The following is a 20,319-nucleotide window of genomic DNA, read 5'->3' as shown; positions in this document are numbered from 1 at the left end:
CTGCCTCAGCCTCCTGAGTAGCTGGGATTACAGGCACGCACCACCATGCCCAGCTAATTTTTTGTATTTTTAGTTGAGACGGGGTTTCACCATGTTGACCAGGATGGTCTCGATCTGTTGACCTCATGATCCACCCACCTCGGCCTCCCAAAGTGCTGGGATTACAGGCTCGAGCCACCGCGCCCGGCCCATGATTTCTATTACTTTTTTGTCAATACTCTCATCTCTTCTGCTCTTTTGTCTTTTTGGTTAAACAGACCTAGCATAACCCAGCTCTGGAGGAATGTACTGCCTGCTTTCTATGGATCTGCATTAGGGTGGCTGAGTACAAGTTAAGGGGGAAAAAAGTGACAGAACAAGACTCCGATCAGATCCTTCCCTTTTTTCTGTTGTTTCATTTTTTTTTTTTTTTTGAGATGGAGTCTCACTCTGTCTCCAGGCTGGAGTGCAGTGGCATGATCTCGGCTCACTGCAATCTCCACCTCCCGGGTCCAAACGATTCCCCTACCTCAGTCTCCTGAGTAGCTGGGATTCCAGGTGTGCGCCACCATGCCTGGCTAATTTTTGTATTTTTAGTAGAGACAGGGTTTCACCATGTTGGTCAGGCTAGTTGCAAACTCCTGACCTCATGATCTGCCTGCCTCAGTCTCCCAAAGTGGTGCGATTATAGGCATGAGTCACAGCGAACGGCTGTTTCACTTCTTAATAAAGGGCATGGCCATTCACTTAACTGTTAAAGGCAAAAGCCTCAAAGGTGCTCTTGGTATCTCCCCCTCTACTTTACATTCCATATTCAATCAACAGTTTCTACTCAATCTAATTCCTAAAAAAACTCACTCTTCTAATCACACTATCATTAATTAATCCAGGTCACCTCTAATAATCACTAGAACCAATGTGTCCACTTCCTAATTAGTAGATCCATGCTTCAATGCCACCAGTGCAATCTCTGTATGGAAGCAAAGGAAATTTTTTTTTTTTTAACATTTCAAAGAGTAATTTTTTTAAAAAAATGTAAATCTGATTCTATTATCTAATAAATATCCTTTACAGGCTTCCAATAACTCTTTTTTTTTTCTTATTTTTTTATTGCATTTTAGGTTTTGGGGTACATGTGCAGAGCATGCAATACAGTTGCATAGGTACACACATGGCAGTGTGTTCTGTTTGCTGTCCAATAACTCTTAGAATAAAAACTGAAACGAGCACTAATCCTAAAAGATCCTGTATAACCTGATTAATGCCAACATTTCAAACATGGTTTTCTCTGCAGCCTCTTTCTTTGATGCTATGGTCCTCATTCCCATCCCTTTTCAATACTAATTAGTAAAGAAAAGCTTAAACAAAATAGATATAAATTATTCTCCACAAGTTATAAAGAAAAGGCTTTCTTTCCGTCTAGTGGATCCAGGTAATGATCAGCAAAGGCTGCTAAACCAATTAAGTCAAAGGCTGATGGGTAAACTATAATGAATGAATGATGATGAAAATACTTTAAACCTATTAGGAACACCAAAAGTAGGACAGCCAGACATGTATGTGCTTCTCAAGATGATAGAATAGGAAGAAGTCAGCACCATGTATTTGGCACTTCTTGCCAAGAGAATTAAACTGAATGTAATCAAGCCAATAGATCTGCACTGTTTAATTCAGTAGCCGCTACCTTCAGGTGGCAATTTAGCACTCAAAATGTAACTGATCGCAATTAAGACACACTGTAAGTAAAAAATAAATGCCAGAATTCAAAGACGTGGGCCGAGTGCAGTGGCTCACACCTGTAATCCCAGCACTTTGGGAGATCAAGGCAGGAGGATCACCTGAGGTCAGTAGTTCAAGACCAGCCTGGCCAACATGGTGAAACCCCACCTCTACCTAAAATACAGAAATTAGCAGGGTATGGTGGTATGCACCTATAATCCCAGCTACTTGGGAGGCTGAGGTGGGAGAATTGCTTAGAGCTCAGGAGGCAGAGGTTGCAGTTAGCCAAGATGGCACCACTGTGCTCTAGTCTTTAAAAAAAAAAAAAAAGATGTTTGTAGAAAAAGAAATGTAAATAATTTCATCAATAATTTAAAAAATCTGATTACATGCTGAAATGCTACTATTTTCCCCCTATTTTTTACTTTTTTATTGTGGCTACAAAAATAATTTTGAATTTTCTATGTGGCTTATATTATATTTCTACTAAACACTGTAGCTCTTGAACCTACCATAAATTTACAGGAAATACAAGTGGTAGAAGAAATGGTAAACAACATAAGAAAAAAATAAGCCAAAACCACATATACAAAATTCCTAGTTAATTCCTATGGCTTTTCTAGGCCCAAACTTAAAAGCAGAACACTAAAGGATACCTTAGGACACTAATATTCCTTGTTATTTCTTCAAAAAATATTTCTCTTCGAGGAATATTTCTCCTAACTAGCACTCTCACTGTGACCAATACCTTCCTTCACAATACACTTATTAAGATGTAGTCAGTATTTACATTATTTTATTGTCTAATGTCTGTGTCCCCTAGTAGACCAAATGCTGAACTGTTCACAATAAAATCTTAGGCCTTGGAAACTGAGTATCTTTTCAAATTCCTTTAGTGATGTCACTCCTGCACAATCCATACTCTTCATGTGAGATTTAAAACTACCCACAACCTGAGCCCTAATCTTGTATTCAGTCTTATCTTCCACAGCACCTCTAAAGCTCATCACTCTGGTCAAATTGTACCATTTAATCTTTTTTCCTAAATATGCTGTTATGAGTGAAACGATGCCCCCCCTCAAAATTTACATATATATATACTATATTATATATATAGTATATAATTTCTGTATTTTTAGTAGAAACAGGGTTTTGCCATGTTGGCCAGGCTGGTCTCGAACTCCTGGCCTCGGGTGATTTGCCTGCCTAGGTCTCCCAAGGGATTATAGACATGACGCACCACGCCTAGTCAAGAAAATTTTAATAAGCTCCAGAAAGACTTTATAAATAACAAAGTAGAAATTGTAGCTCAGATTTGACTCTTAATGCCTATGGACTTCCAGAAAGCCTTTCCTGCTCTTCTCCATTTATCTTCATTCTACCCATTCTTCCAAGTCATGCTTCCTCCATGAAGGCGTTCAAAATACCCATTCTGAAATATTGGAATATTTGGAAGAATAATCCTCTTCTTTAATTCTTAAAACTTCCAAATTAAAATTGCATAAAATATGTTTTCTTGAGTACTTATCCTATTTTTAAAATATTTTAATTATTTTCCATTTAAGATCCCATAGAGCTAGGTTTTATACTTCTTTATATCCCTACATAATAACTAGCCAGTAAGTGGTGACTAAATATTTAAGTCGTTAAGTTATCCTAAAGCAGAGAAGATAAAGGACAAAAGGATTATTAGGAAAATGCAGAATTTTTTTAAGTAATCGCTAGGTAAAAACAAAGAAAAGTAAAATAATTTCATATGAATATTGATATAGATGTAAGGTTGCTACTACATTTGTGACAGTAGCTGAATAACAACAAAAGTCTCTATAATTTCATAAAACAAAACATACTAAAATGAATGAATATATGTTTTTCCCTGGAACAAGGATACACTAGTCAAAAATGTTTAAAATGTGGTGGCCTCATTGCACACACTAATTGTTAAGCCAAGAGTGTACACTTCTGGCCCGATGCAGTGGCTCACACCTATAATCCCAGCATTTTGGAAAGCCAAGGGAGAAGGATCCCTTGAGGCCAGGAGTTTGAAACCAGCCTGGCCAACAAAGCAAGACTCTGCTCTATTTAAAGAAAAAAAAGTATACAAATTAGGGAAATCACCAGTTATGTTCTACTAAGATAACCGACTACATGGTATTGTAAATATAGGCAACATCTCTGACTTTTCATAATTAAATATCTCTAGTTTCAAATTTCTCAAAAAAAAAGTGGGATAGAAAAATGACAAGAAATTCTAGTCATAGAGCTAGGTTACATAAACATGGAAGTTCATTATATTTTAATATGAATTTTTAATAATTTATACAATAAGTATTTCTTGGCAGCAACAACAAATATAAAATATTTTTCACTTCAATGAAAGGAATTGTACTTTCAATGATACTCACCCTGTCGGTCAAATAATGAATCAGCAGCTGTGGCTTTATTTGAAGGAGCCTCTGTGATTGGTCTGAGGTATGTTCTATATCCTTTTAAAATAGATGCCATAAAGCGTAAAAATGCCTCTTGAATTTCCATTTCAAGCTGTGTCATCTTCTTTTGCCAGGAGAAATCTGCTTCAATTGGAGTCATATCAATTGCTGAGCCTTCTTGAGTTTTTCGGTGAACTAACAAAGGAAATAAAAACAGAAAATGGTATTATTATGTTTAAATTTAAGAAGAATTTTCTCCTATACATTCCTTCATCAACAATATTCCTTTTTTCTCTCATTACCTGAAGACAGCTGGGGATACAATTTCTTTAAGGTGCTAAGTAGATTTTTACATGGCTTTTTGGGAAGTTGCTTCCAGTTCATGTTCTTCTTTTCATCTGATCTGTTAAATCAGAATAAAATTCATAAAATTTGTTATTCATAATCTGCTTTTACTAAACAAAATTCTTGCATCAACCTAAAACAAAAAAAAAATGGAAAAGATGTTTTTACTGAAGTTACAACTGATGCAAACAGTTTGAGTAAGTGATTTTCCAGGAAGTTATCTTTTTATTCAATCAACCTCGGTCAAATTTAGCCATCTCATTCTTACCCTCGAACATATATTTTCAGTATTGGAGTTAGGAATACAAAACACTGAAGCCTAACTTCAAAAGTTACATTTTAGAATTATGATATTATAAGTGTCAAATCTAGTTGACTTGAGACTTCAATCTACTACTGGTAGGCTTCTAAAATGCTGTGTGCCAAAAGAGAAGAATTAGAATTTAAGTAAGGATTAAAAGTACATGTAGTTCATCCAGCCCTCACAGTTAAAATAATGAGAATACCATTATTCAATATAATCTATGATCATGAAACAATAAAAACCAAAGCCGGACTAGCCTGCCCAACATGGTTAGACCCCGTCTCTACTAAAAATAAAAAATTAGCCAGGTGTTGTGGTGTGTGCCTGTAGTCTCTGCTACTCAGGAGGCTGAGGCAGGAGAATCACTTGAACCTGGGAGACGGAGGTTGCAGTGAGCTGAGATTGCACCATCGCACTCCAGCTTGGGCAACAGAGCAAGACTCTGTCAAAAACAAACAAAAATAAACCCAAAGCCATAGAAATGACCATTTTTAAAGGTATTACTAAAAGCTTGTTTCCAGAATTTTATATTCCAAAATTATAAAATATATACATATATATTCCAAGAACATAGAAATATAAAATATAGCAGACACAACTGCCTGAAAAGCCCTCTTTTTAAAAAAGTTAGCATACATGTAACACATGTTCTTTAAAATTCATGGCTAAGCTGGCAAGAAAATTGGGGAAAGTTTCAGTGATCGAATACCCAGCATAAAACCAAGGCCACATCTGCCCTGAGAATTAACAGAGAGCATTGGATTTTAAAGACTTCTTAGAGAACAGAAGACAAAGTCTCAGTATTACCAAGAGGTATGTTAGAACTAAGACTTCCAAATAAAATGGGTACCCTTGAAAGGCTGACTCAGCTTTGAATCTTTTTTTTTGAGACAGAGTCTCACTCTGTCATCCAGGCTGGAATGCAATGGCTCGATCTCAGCTCACTGTAGCCTCGGCCTTCCAGGTTCAAGCAATTCTCCTGCTTCAGACTCCTGAGTAGCTGGAATTACAGGGGTGCGCTACCATGCTGGCCTAATTTTTTATTTTAGTAGAGACGAGGTTTTACCATGTCGGCCAGGATGGTCTCAAACTCCTGGCCACATGTGATCCTCCCACCGCAGCCTCCCAAAGTGCTGGGATTATAGGCGTGAGACCCCACAGCCAGCCAGATTCTTTTTTTAATCCAAAATGCTACAATTCTAAGCCCTTTACCTAAGTCAGAAATTGTTTAGGTTTCTCTAAATGTAGCATGGCATAATGAAAAGGGCAGAGACTCCAGCTTTAAAATCAACCCAGAACCCTGATTGTACCTTTATATTCGCTGATTAATGAAATTAATAAATTTAATTAATAAAAATTTGATTTTTTTTTTTTTTTTTTAGGAAGGGAGGAAGGCAGGAAGGGAGGAAAGGAAGAAGGGAGGGAGGGAGGGAGAAAGGAAGGAAGGGAGGGAGAGAAGGGAAGGAAGGAAATCAGGCAATGAGAGAGACATTGCCGACCTGGATCTAGAGGTCTACAAGTTGATTTCTTTTTTCTTTTTTTGAGAGAAGGAAAGAAAAAAAAAGGAGTGAAGGAGAGTAAGAAAGAGGAAGAAAAAGTGGGAGAGAGAACGGAAATGTTGCTTTATTCTAAAAAAAATGGGTATTAATAATGGCCAATCAATATTTCATTTAGACCTATGAGTAGGTGTGATGTGGTATTGACAAGAATGTATATTTTGTGTATTTAAAATGGAGAGCTCTATAAATATTTATTAAGTTTACTTGTTCTGGATCTGAGTTCGAGTCCTTGATATCCTTATTAATTTTCTGTCTCATTGAGTCTAAGTCTCTATGTATCTGGGTGTTAGGATCGTTAGCTCTTGTTGATGCATTGATCCTTTTACCACTATATCTTTGTTGCTTTAAAATCTATTTTATCAGATACGAGAATTGCAACTCCTGCTTTTTATTTATTCATTTATTTTTGCTCTCCATTTGGTTGGTAAATCTTTCTCCATCCCTTTGTTTTGAGTCTTTGTGTATCCTTGCATGTGAAATGGGTCTGGATGTAGCATACTGTTGGGTTTTGGCTGTATCTTTTGATTGGGGGATTTAGTCGATTTAAATTTAGGATTACTGCCATTTGATGTTAACTGGCTGTTTTATCCATTCGTTGATGTAAATTCTTCTTTATGTTGATGCTCTTTACTTTTTGGTATATTTTTAGAAAGGCTAATACTGGTTGTTTCTTTCTGTGTGTAATGCTTCTTTCAGAAGCTCTTGTAAAGCAGGCCTGGTGGTAATAAAATCTCTGAGTACTTGGTTGTTCATTAAAGATTTTATTTTTCCTTCAGTTGTGAAGCTTAGTTTGGCTGGATATGAAATTCTGGGCTGAAAGTTCTGTTCTTTAAGGATGTTGAATATTGGCCCCCACTCTCTTCTGGCTTGTAGAGTTTCTGCTGAGAGATCTGCTGTAAGTCTGATAGGCTTCCCTTTGTGGGTAACCTGACCTTTCTCTCTGGCTGCCCTTAGTATTTTCTCCTTTGTTTTAACCCTGGTGAATCCAACGATTATGTGCCTTGGGGTTGCTCTTCTTGAGGAATATATTTGTGGTGTTCTCTATATTACCTGGGGTTGAATATTGTCCTTCTTTGCTAGTTTAGGAAAATTTTCCTGAATAATATCCTGAAGGGTATTTTCCAGCTTGGATTCATTCTCTCCGTCACATTCAGGTACACCCATCAAACGTAAATTTGGTCTTTTCACATAGTCCCACATTTCTTGGAGACTTTGCTCATTCCTTTTGATCCTTTTTCTCTAATCTTGTCTTCTCGTTTTATTTCATTAAGTTGGACTTCGACCTCTGATATCCCTACTTCTGCTTGAACAATTCGAGTGTTTAAACCTATGCATACTTCTTGGAATTCCTGTATTGTATTCTTCAGTTCCATTAATTCACTTATCTTCCTCTCTAAGTTGTCTATTCTCATTACGATTTTGTCAAACCTTTTTTCAAAGTTCTTAGTTTCTTTACATTGGGCTACAACATGTTCTTTTAACTCACAGAAGTTTCTTATTATCCATCTTCTGAAGCCTGACTCTGTTAATGGGATGTGCTCGTTCTCCATCAAGCCTTGTTCCCTTGTTGGTGAGGAACTGTGATCCTCTTTAGAGGGAGACGCATTCTGATTTTGAGTAGTCTCAGCCTTTCTACGCTGGTTTTGTCCCATCATTGTAAATTTATCCACCTGTCGTCTTTGTAATTATCAACTTTCAAATTAGGTCTCTGAGTGGACGTCCAAGTTAATTCCCAGGGCCAAAATATGAGCAACCCACTGAGCCAGCCAAAACAGCGGCGTTAAGACTGATGGTGCTTTTGTGCCCGGGAATCTCCAGTCTGGCTTCCTTCTTGAGTCCGTAACAGGCGACTCTGCCTTCCCGGAGCTCCATACATCGGTCAGAAGGGGAACCAGTCCCGTTTACTCTGCACCAAGAGCTGCCGCGCAGAGGTGCCGGCAAAACCGCTGTGCCGGCCACAAGAGTTGTGCTGGCAACCCATGCGGCTCCACCCAAACCTCGGTCAGAAAGAGAACCAGCCCCGTTTACTTCGCACCACGAGCTGCTGCGCCAAGGTGCCGGCAAAACCGCTGCGCCGGTCACAACAGTCGCGCTGGCGACCTGTGCGACTCCTCCACTGGGAATCTTCTGCTCCGTGAGTGACCAAAATTTGTCTGAAAGTGTGACTCCTCTCATTCTCTGTGCTTTCACTGGGAGCTGCAATCCCGAGATGTTAGCGATCAGCCATCTTGGATCGTTCTCCCATAAAAATTTAATTTTTAACTAATAAAAAATTAAATGATTTTTAATCAGGTTCTATTTTGTATTAGTTTTCTTTAGCACTCAGTGCAGTTCACGTGTGGTTTTTTTTTCCAAGCAAGTCATTGTATTTTGGAATCTTTTTTTGCATACTTTAAATCTTTTAATTTAAAATATGTCAATTTTTTAAAATTTCAATAGGTTTTGGGGGAACAGGTGGTGTTTGGTTATACAAATAAGTTTAGTGGCGATTTCTGAGATTCAGGTGCACCCATCACCAAAGTAGTATACACTGTACCCCATGTGCAGTCTTTTTTCCTTCAACCCCCTCCTACCCTTTCTCCTAAGTCCCCAAAGTCCATTGTATGGTTCTTTTTTTTTTTTCTCTTTTGAGAGGAAGTCTCACTCTGTTGCCCAGGCTGTAGTACAGTGGCACAATCTTGGCTCACTGCTATCTCTTCCTCCCAAGTTCAAACGATTCTCCTGCCTCAGCCTCCCAAGTAATTGGGATTACAGGCACATGCCACCGTGCCTAGCTAATCACTGTATCATTCTTATGCCTGCGTCCTAATAGCTTAGCTCCATCAGCTTGGATTTTGATTGGAGGAGAAATCTCCCCTGAGAATTCATTACTATAAGCCTTCCAACTAATGGGTTATGAGTTTGACTGCATGCTACTGGCATGGTGCAAGAAACTGTAAGTCAAAATAATTAACTTCAAGTGCTCCCTAGCTTAACACCACCAGAAAGGAAGCAAACATAATATCCTCTCTGTAAGGACAAATGTCTTATAAAAGAGCTAACACTTCCTTTGTGCCTGATAGTGTTCAAAGATATATTTTAACATCTCTGAAACTGTCTTAGAAGTGACAGCCTGTCAAGTTTAACTCTGATCAATTTATCTCATTTTATGTAATCACTGTCTTAATATTTTAGTGCTATCTTTTACCATCCCCCAAATTAAATATTATCATTACTGTCTGGATTATGATCCATTTGTAACCCAGCCCTGACGTTTACCATCTGTGTGACTTTGTATAAATCACTTAACTAATCTGTTACTCAATTTTCTGACCTGCAAAATGAGGGCTGATAATGTACCCAATATAGAGAGCTACTGTGAGTAGATGAACTGCATTTCATCTAATCTAAGCAGCCATCAATTGTAAAATTACTTGTTTTTATACCAATAAGAGTTAGAGGATGTTGCCAATTAAAGTATTTTAAAGTCTACTTTACTGTGTGAAAGAGTAAAATACTAATTTTAAGCTCTAAGTACCCATATTAAATTATTAAGAGAAATCATTAAAGGAACATAAATATGAAATTATATAAACACACACACATAACATTTAGGTAAGCAGATGGGAAAAACCAGAATAATTCATTCAATCTGAAAGAGAAAAAAGTATAACAGCACTGAAAAAGCATAATGAAAAGGACAAAATAAGACAGAAACATTCAAATATATAACGATACATGTAAATTAATAGATTCTACAATAAAAAGACAAATGTTAGATTCAATTTTTTATATATTATATACAAAATATCTGAAATTAAAAGGATGGGAAAAGATATACCAAACATAACATAATACACATAACATATTAATGAGAAGAAAAGAAAAAAACTAACAAAAAGAGCATCAGTAATTTTTTTTAAAGTAGCTACAAGATAAAAGTATAAGTTTAACTGCAGAACAATTTTGAAATTGAGTGTCCCTCATAACAGAGCCTTAAATACATAAAGCAAATGTCCAAATAACTATATAATGTAATTGACAAATCTAACATCACACTGGGAGTTTTAATATGATCACACAGCTCAAAAATAAAACACCCTTGGTTGCACATCTGCTCAGTTCTCTCACCCCCATAATACATAATCACTAGTTTCTTGTGCATGTTTTTAATGTTTATCCCAAAACTAGCAGATACAAGTAAACATAATTATTCCGACTTTTCTTTTGTAAAAGTAGCAGCACACTGTAATACACAATTACCACCTTGATTTTTTTCATTTAACAATGTATCTTTTGTAGCCAGGCAAGGTGGTTCATGCACAAGTAATCCCAGCACTTTGGGAGGCCGATGTAGGTGGATCACTTGAGGCCAGAAGTCTGAGACCAGTCTGACCAACATGCGAAATCCCATCTCTACAAAAAATACAAAAATTAAGTGGGCATGGTGGTACCCGCCTGTAATCCAGCCACTCAGGAGGCCAAGGCACGAGAATTGCTTGAGCCTGGAAGACGAACGTCCCAGTAAGCCAAGATTGTGTCACTGTACTCCGGCCTGGGTGACACAGCAAGTCTCTGTCTCAAGAACAAACAAAACCAAAATCTCTTTTGTGACTTTTTTTTTTCCAATACAGAAAGAGCATCTTTACTCATTTTTTAGCTTTTATAGTAGTATTCCATCGCAGGAACCATTTAATAAGTCTGGGACACCTGGATTTTTCTTTTTCTATTCTGAACAAACATAATTTTATATGAAATAAAACTTTACAGTAAATTCCTAGAAGTGGAACTGCTGAAGTTTATATATCTGTAATTTTCACAAACGTTGTCAAATTTCCTCCACAGAGGTTGTGATCATATATATCCTACTTCTAACTGCAGTGAGTGCATAAAGACTGCTTACTTCCCATCATCCTCAAATAGTATGCTATTTTAGCATTTCATTTTGAATTTTTTTTTGGCTTATCTGAAAAGTGAAAAACCAGTATCAACATGTAGAATTAATGCGACATTCCTCTTACAATGAGTGAGGTGCTTAAGCATTAAATAAACTTAGGCTTATTTGACTTTCTGTGAAAAGACTTCATAATCTTTGCCTATTTTCTACAGTTATTGGTCTTTTGGCAATTTCTAGCAACTCTTTCACATAGAATATTTACAAAAACTGACGATATACTTTGCTTTAAAGCAAATCTCAACAAGTAGTAACAGAGAATGTTCTGATCACAATTCAAGATCCAATTATCACACTTATGAACTACAAGAAAATCACAAAAGGTATTTATAAAATTCAGTATTCATGATATAAAAAATTTTTAATGACAGAAGTAGAAGGTAAATTCCTTATGATTAAGATACCAAAACTGTAGAGGAGGGATGGGCAAATTTTTACTAAAAGGGCCAGATAGTAAATATTGAGGCTTTGAGGACATTACAGTCTCTGTCACAACTATTCAAACATACTGTTGTATCATGAAAGCAGCCATGGACCATATGTAAGTGAATAAGCATGGCTATGTTCCAATAAAATTTTATTTAGGCCAGACGTCAATCCCTGTTATATATCAATAATCATACTGCATGATAAACTGCTCAAAGCATCCCCTTTGCAATTAGAAACGAGACAAGATACCAACTATAACTACTTTTATTCAACATTACACAGTAATCCTAGCTGAAGAATTAAGACAAAAAATTTAAAAATACATTATAGTAGTATAAGTAGATAAATGTGGTATTTATAGGCAGAAAATTGGAGATAATATAGAAATTAAATTAAGAGAATTCAGCCGGGCACAGTGGCTCATGCCTGTAATCCTAGCGGATGGATCACTTGAGGCCAGGAGTTCAAGACTAGCCTGGTCAACATGGTGAAACCCCCATCTCTACAAAAAAATTAAACAAAATAAATAAGAGAATTCAACTAAGTTGCTAGCTATAACACCACTATATAAAAATCAACATTTCCATCCCCCAACAACAAGTAAAAAGTGTTATTAAAAATACCATTTAAAGTAGCAATAAAAACTAAAGGATACTTGGGAAGAAACAAGTGTAACAAAAGATGTCAATTATCTTTCTGGAGAATACACAAAGTTTACTAAAAACTTTAAAAAGATTAATGAAGTGAAATACCACATTCATAGGTCCTATTTCTTGTGCATATTTTCAATGTGTGTCAAAACGGTATCATCTGCCTCCAAACAAATGTATAAATACAATAAAGTTCTAACCAAAATCCCAATATGATTTTGTGTGGAGCTTAACAAGATGGTATTAAAATTTATATGGAAAAACGAAGAACCATATATGGTCAAAACAATTTTTTTTTTAGACAGAGTTTCACTTTGTCACCCAGGCTGGAGTGCAGTGGTACAATCTTGGATCACTGCAACTACCACCTCCCAGGTTCGAGTAATTCTCCTGTTTCAATCTCCCGAGTAGCTGAGACTACAGGTCCCCAGCACCACACCCAGCTAATGTTTGTATTTTTAGTAAAGATGGGGTTTCACCATATCGGTCTGGCTGGTCTCAAATTCCTGACCTCAGGTGATGCACGAACTCCCAAAGTGCTGGGATTACAGGCGTGAGCCACCAGGTCTCGCCAGTCAAAACAATGTTTAAAAAGAACAGAGGTAAGATGATTTGCCATGGACATTGACAAAAAATCTCATACCATGACTTTTTATAACAGTTTTATTAAGATATACATTCATATACCATACAATTGACCCATTTGACATGTACAATGGTTTTATTATTTCGCAGAATTGTGTAACTACCACTACGTTCAATTTTAGAATATTTTCATTACCTCAAAAAGAAATCCCATAGTCACTTAGCTTCTAATACTCCCATCCTCTCCACTCCAAGACAACCACTAATCAATCTACCTTCTGCCTCTAGACATTTGCCTGTTTTGGACATTTCATATAAATTGAATCATAATATAAGGTCATTTAATATAATGTTTTCAAGGTTCATTCATGTTGTGGACAACTTAATTTTAAAGTCATTAAGATAGTATAATACTAGCAAGAGGTTGAAACAAATCACAGGAAAATTCTTTTTATACATAACTATACAAATACAGAAATTGATATGTCACATCAAGTTTGGCTGAATTAAAGAACTATACGAGAGAAGCAAAACCCCACAACTTTAAAAATAACGATAATATTTCATGGCCTCAGGGCAAAATATTTCATATACAAAAACCAAAAACAGTACTCCATAAAGAGAAATTAATAAATCTGCCAACTTAAAATAGGCCTTTATTTATCAAAAGACACCAAAAACAATGGAATGACAGGTTACAATGTGTTAGAAACTATTTGGAATGTATGCAGCAGATCTAGAATTAATTCCAGATTATATATACAATTTCTACAAATCAAAAGAAAAAGTCTAACAGGAAAACAAACCAACAAAGGAACATACAATCCACAGGAGAGGAAAACAAAGGAGCACAAAGATATGAAAATGCTCCATTTGCTACTAATTAAGGAAATGTGAACTAAGGCCACAGTGAGATACCATTACCACCAAATTACTAAAAAATTTAAAAGTCTGACCACAAATGTTGGCAAGGATATGAAACAAAGAGAACTCATCTGCCGAGGATAGAGTAAACTTGGGAGGATAATTCGGTATTATCTAGTAAGTTGAAAACATTCCCTACCAAGCAACATTAGCACTTCCAGGTAATTCCTGGCTAATTTTTTATTTTATGTAGATGGAGTCTCACCACATTTGCCCAGGCTAGTCTTAAACTCCTGGGCTTAAGTGATCCTCCTGCCTCAGCCTCCCAACGTACTGAGATTACAAGCCTGAGAAACTACACCTGGGCACATTTCCTAACTCTTTAAACACAACCGAGCAGGGTGGGCACAGTGTCTCACACCTGTAATCCCAGAACTTTGGGGATGTTCAAGACCAACCTGGCTGACATTGTGAAACCCCATCTCTACTAAAAATACAAAAAAATTAGCCGCACATGGTGGCATGCAACTGTAATTCCAGCTACTCAAGAGGCTGAGGCAGGAGAATCACTTGAACCCAGGAGGTGGAGGTTGCAGTGAGCCAAGACCATGCCACTGCACTCCAGCCTGGGTAACAGAGCAAGACTCTGTCTCAAACAAACAAACAAACAAACAAATAAATAAGTAAATAAAATAGAGCAAACACTTCAAATTTATGTTAGAAAATAATGTTTTGATTATCAGAAGTTTTATAAAAGTTATTCAAAACTGGGCAAAATTAACCTCCATGTTATTATATTCAGAACAGTAAATAAAATAAGGTTAAAAAAAATCTGAGTATTAACTTCATAATTATTTCTAAAAACACCACAATGAACACATTCCTGAAATAATTGTTTTTCAGGGAGAGTAGTCTATAAACAACAAAATGTGTGCTACAAAAAACTATTTAATTCATATAACTTGTTCATTATTTCCAAACTGTAAGTAAATCTAAATATACAAAGGAGATACTACAGCTATACAGCTTCAAAATACAATGGTAGATTGTATTCTGACAAAATACATGTCAAAATTATATTTTAAGTTATAGCAAATGTCTTCTTACTTCCTTAGGCTATTTTTTTGGTTCACATAAAAATATTTTCCAACCAATTCTACTGCTGAGACTATTTAGGCCTCACCCCAAATTTTTCTCTATTTATTTTCTACCAATCTCAAACAGTAAAGAATAAAAGTGTTCCACAGCCTAGAAGTTGGCTCCAACATTAGAAAATTTTTAATATTTACTGCCCTTTCCCCCTTTTGGCGGGGGAAGCAGCAACCCTTAAACATCCATCCAGAACTATTTCTTTTATTAATGTGGTTTGCTACTCTCTGAACCCTCAGCTGTACCGCTGCTGTACTTATCACCTCCAGCAAACACAAACTATAACTGATTTTGAATACCAATTTCTATGCAGTAAAGAATAGATCCTTATAAAATTCAAATCCTGACAAATAAGCAAATGATATACTATCACCCTATACTGTAGCTAAACTTTATCTCCAATGGGTAAACCCATTTCACTTACATATGCATTTTGAATTAAACCTAGTGCCTTTATAAAAGAGATTCCAAGAGAAATTTTAAAAAACCACCTAGAAAGCACATCATCTCTTGAGCTCTGGAAGCTGTGTTTACCCAATACTTTCCAAACTCATAGTCTCTTCTGATAAACATAAATATCTCCTGCTTACATTTAACATTGTTACCCAGACATAAACTATTATAATATTGAACATGATTTTTTCCAAATCACACAGCTTTCCCAGATTCTGATACCTGCCCTGTTTGAGAGCTGCTGTATTTAAGATGAAGATTTAACTACTAAAAACAGCATATTTCTAAATGCTTTCAAAGAACTGTAACTCTATATACTGAAAAATATAAATGTGAGATAATATAAAATGAATCAACTTACACATATAACATGTTCGTATCCAAGTCAATGCAAACAACATCTTGTGGTGGGTCATGAAGATCAAAATACCTTGAGTCAACTCCAACTATAAATGGTAAAGGTGCACTAAGCACTGCAGCCAGTGAAAGAGGACAAAGGGGAATATATGGGCATTGCCACTGAAATGGAAAGATCATCTGGGAAAAAAGTTTTAAAAAATTAACCAAGTTTTAAATTTGCAATAGAAATTATATAAGTAACTAATATACTAAAGCGGGACCACTGAAAAACAGTTAAGTCTGTTTTGTTTACCTTAAACTTCATTCCAAAACCAAATGACTATAAAATACTACTAAGCAACACTATGAACAAATGTAATTAAAATTTTCAAGCCATGGCAATGATCATAAGCACAACAGAAATACTAACAGCTCTTTGCCCGTTAACTTTTCTAATATCTATACAAAGCCCACATTCCAATTTTATGGAGAGTCAAAATATGATAAAATGACCCAAAATATCATAAAACAAACTTATGATCTTTAACTCTTACATGCTGCATTCACCTATTAATTCTCAAAATTACCTCAGATCAAAATCCAACTAAAAGCATCAAGGATTAAAAAAAAAAAAAAAAAAAAAGCTACTGATTTTTCTGAGAATACTAACAGCTTATTAAAGATCTCAACAAAAAAATTCCTAACTGTTCAAATAAACATCAGTGATGTTTGACATCTTAAAAAACAGTCAATAGGCTGGCACAGTGGCTTGCACACCTGTAATCCCAACACTTTGCGAAGCCAAGGTGGGCAGATCACTTGAGGTCAGGAGTTCAAGACCAGCCTGGCTAACATGGTGAAACCCGTCTCTACTAAAATTAAAAATTAGCTCGGTGTGGTGGCGCACACCTGTAATCCCAGCTACTTGGGAGGCTGAGGCAGGAGAATAGCTTGAACCCAGAAGGCAGAGGTTGCAGTGAGCCAAGTTCATGCCACTGCACTCCAGCCTGGGTGACAGAGCAAGATTCTGTCTCCAAAAAAAAAAAAAAAAAAAAATACAGTCAATATAAAACATTCCTCGGCTGGGCGCGGTGGCTCAAGCCTGTAATCCCGGCACTTTGGGAGGTCGAGGCGGGTGGATCATGAGGTCAACAGATCGATACCATCCTGGTCCACATGGTGAAACCCCATCTCTACTAAAAATACAAAAAATTAGCTGGGCATGGTGGCACGTGCCAGTAATCCCAGCTACTCGGGAGGCTGAGGCAGAATTGCCTGAACCCAGGAGGCAGAGGTTGTGGTGAGCCAAGATCACGCCATTGCACTCCAGCCTGGGTAACAAGAGTGAAACTCCGTCTCAAAAAAAAAAAAAAAAATTCCTCTATTCAGACATGATGAGATAGAAAAAGAAAAAAAAAGAGAAAAGAAGAATTCCTCAAGAATATTTACTTGTTTTCCTTTATAAAACTTGAATGCATCATTTGTGCTTTTTTTATTTAAAAAAGGCAAGTTTTTGATGTTTTTAAAAAAAGAATTTAAAATGTTAAGGCAAAATGCAGTGACTCCCAACACTCTGGGAGGCTGAAGCAGGAGGACTCCTTGAGGCCAGGAGTCCAAGATCAGCCTGAACAACAGAATGTGACTATCTCCATTAAAAAAATAAATAAACAAATTTTAGGAAAAAAAACTTTAATGATTACCAAGTCACTAAAATTTTACTGGTAATATTTTTCTTCTACTATAAAAATCCTTGTTATCTTTCAAGGTCTAGTTCAATTCTCACCCATATCCATCATTACTCACCCCAAAGAAATGCCTATAACACTTACTACCTTTGCCAGCTATTGCAGAGGGTTATTCAGGATTGGAATTTTGTCTTCAAACATTTATTCACTTAATATTTGGGCCCCTGCCATGTACCAATCACTGTTGTACATAATGGAAGCTTAACAATAAATGGAACAGATCACTGTCTTCATGAGATTTATAGTTTAGGATAAGAGTTCAGGATACAGCAACTTTTTCTGTAAAAATTCAGTAAATATTTTAGGCCCCGTGAGCCATATTGTCTCTGTCTCAACTATTTAACTCTTCTGTCATGCATGAAAGCAGTCATAGGCAAGATATGAATAAATGGCCTATGTTCCAATAAAACCTTGTAGAAATCAGTGGAAGGCAGGATTTGGCAGGCAGGATCCAGCCATCATTTGCAAACACCTTGTCTAGCAGGAAGAGAGAGAAAAAAAGAAAAACATAATAAATAAAATATTATACTATAGGCTGAGCATCCCTAATTTAAAATCCAAAATCCAAAGTGCTCCAAAATCCAAAACTTTTTGAGTACAGACATGATGCTAAAAAGAAATTGCTCATAGAAGCATTTAGGACTTCGGATTCTCAGATTAGGGATGTTCAACCAGTGTGTATTCTACAAATATGGCAAAATCCAAAAGAAAAAAAGTCCTAAATCCAAAGCACTTTTTTCCAAGCATTTTGCATAAAGGATATTCAACCTATATGTCAGGAAATGATAAGTGCTATGGAAAAAAAAAAAAAAGGAAAGGAAAGCCAAGTGAAGGACATTAGCGTTCAGAGCAGGAGAGAGGAAAAGCAGGTTGTATGAGAACAAACAGGACAGGCCTCATTACTAAAGTGACAACAGAACTAAAACCTGAAGAAGGTGAGAGATTTAGCCAAGGGGATATATAGGAGAAGAGTGCTTTAATGAAAAGGAACAGCTAGGGCAAAGGCCTTAAACAATGGGGAATGCCTAATGTTCCCAGGATGGTGAGGAGAAGAGTGAGCAAGAGGAAGAGTAGTGGAAAATGAGATCAGATTGCTGAGGAGCAGAGCCACTCACAAAGGAACTTGCAAGGACTTCAGATTTCCTTGAGTGACAATTAACTTCTATTCAACAAAAGGTATCTAAGAAACCTTAGAAAAAAAGCTATGTGTTAGCAAAATACGATATCCTTCTCTTCACCTTTGCCTTTTCCAACACTACAGGGTCACTTTTTATAATGCTCTCGTACATTTCATCAATCTTTGCTATGGGTCTCCATTAATTCTTTGATATTCTTTGATATTTAAATCATTCTCCTTTTGAAGTATTTGTTTTGTCACCATTCTTTTCAATGTTCTCTTCTTCAAATGGTAACCGGCGTAACTACCAATCATGACCCATAAATGATTTTGCATGCAATTCAGACAGCTCTCCAACATCAGTTACATAAACCTAATATACTCTGGATTTTTCATAAAAGTACCAATTCCATGTAGCACTTTTTTCAGCTGTTCTTGCACCATATTACTGAAATCCATCAACAGACTAGGGTATCATGATCCTGACAAAGGGGCTTGAATAAACACTAATGTTTTATTTAGTAAGAAATATTTGGGTGGGAACTTCCTTTTTTTTTTTAGACAGAGTCTTCGGCTCACTGCAACCTCCACCTCCCATGTTCAAGCGATTCTCTTGCCTCAGCCTCCTGAGTAGCTGGGACTACAGGTGCCCACCATGATGCCCAGCTAAGTTTTGTATTTTTAGTAGAGATGATGTTTCACCATGTTGGCCAGGATGGTCTCAATCTCTTGACCTCATGATCCACCCGCCTCAGCCTCCTAAAGTGCTGGGAATACAGGCATGAGCCATCACCCCCCAGCCTGGGTGGGAACTTTCTTAAATGTGTTCATTAACAAATATTTTAATATTCTAACAACTTTTGCTTTCGCATACAACTGTGATGACTTAGAAAAGTAACACTTAATGAGGATCCTCCTATAAGCTGTCTCTTATGGTTATTATTATTTTCAGTCCTAACAGCATTTCTCCAACCAGATTAAGATCTTGGAGACATACCTCATTTGTTGTTTTAACAAGTATTTATCAAGGGCCTATTCGGTGCTAAGCAACTATAACAAGTGGTGAGAATACAGGAGTAAACAAGAGATCAGGTCCTTATTCCTAAGAGACTTACAGTCTTAAAATGGGAAAGGGAAGAGAACAGAGCCAACTATTTTAAATGAAACAACTAATGGGTGATAGGGTTGGAGAAGTGGAACATCTAAAGTTCTATACGATGGCCTATAATGCCCTATATATTCAGACTTCATTCTTTTTGGGGGGGGGAGCGGGGAGATGGAGTTTCGCTCTTGTTGCCTGGGCTGGAGTGTAATGGCACAATCTCAGCTTGATTCTCTTGTCTCATGTCTCCTGAGTAGCTGAGATTGCAGGCACGTGCCACCACACCCAGCTAATTTTGTATTTTTAGTAGAGATGGGGTTTCTCCATCTTGGTCAGGCTGGTCTCAAACTCCCAACCTCAGGTGATCTGCCTGCCTAGGCCTCCGAAAGTGCTAGGATTACAGGCGTGAGCCACCATGTCCAGCAATACAGACTTCCTTCTAAGTGCAATGGGAAGCCAAAGGGTTTTAAGCAGGGAACAACTTCAATTTTTACCAATTTAACAATTTAATTTTCATTTATTATGCTTTACAAAAGAGCTAAGCCTCTGTATATTTATCCTATTTCACAATCACTTAGAATTTCCTACATATTACTGATTCACAATTATTAAAAGTTA

The 20,319-nt window shown here is 36.7% G+C and overlaps 1 protein-coding gene across 10 annotated transcripts in view; it reads right to left on the bottom strand.

Moving 5' to 3' along the window:
* DENND4C (DENN domain containing 4C) overlaps positions 1 to 20,319 on the bottom strand; it is a 229,387-nt gene that overhangs the window by 50,052 nt on the left and 159,016 nt on the right. For 9 of the 10 annotated variants that reach the window (XM_054256518.2, XM_054256520.2, XM_054256532.2 and 6 more), the window contains 3 exons: positions 15,760 to 15,935; positions 4,430 to 4,530; positions 4,104 to 4,322 (listed from right to left, as the gene is read on the bottom strand). In XM_054256518.2, coding sequence (XP_054112493.2) covers positions 4,104 to 4,322; positions 4,430 to 4,530; positions 15,760 to 15,935 — 496 coding nt within the window. The remainder of the gene's footprint in view (positions 1 to 4,103; positions 4,323 to 4,429; positions 4,531 to 15,759; positions 15,936 to 20,319) is intronic. The other variant, XM_078369915.1, reaches the window with a different exon arrangement.

This window comes from Callithrix jacchus, chromosome 1 (genome assembly GCF_049354715.1).
Source record: "Callithrix jacchus isolate 240 chromosome 1, calJac240_pri, whole genome shotgun sequence".
Lineage (NCBI taxonomy): Eukaryota > Metazoa > Chordata > Mammalia > Primates > Cebidae > Callithrix > Callithrix jacchus.
The sequence above is the reverse complement of the archived record's forward strand: the minus strand, read 5'-3'. Positions and strand labels throughout refer to the sequence as shown.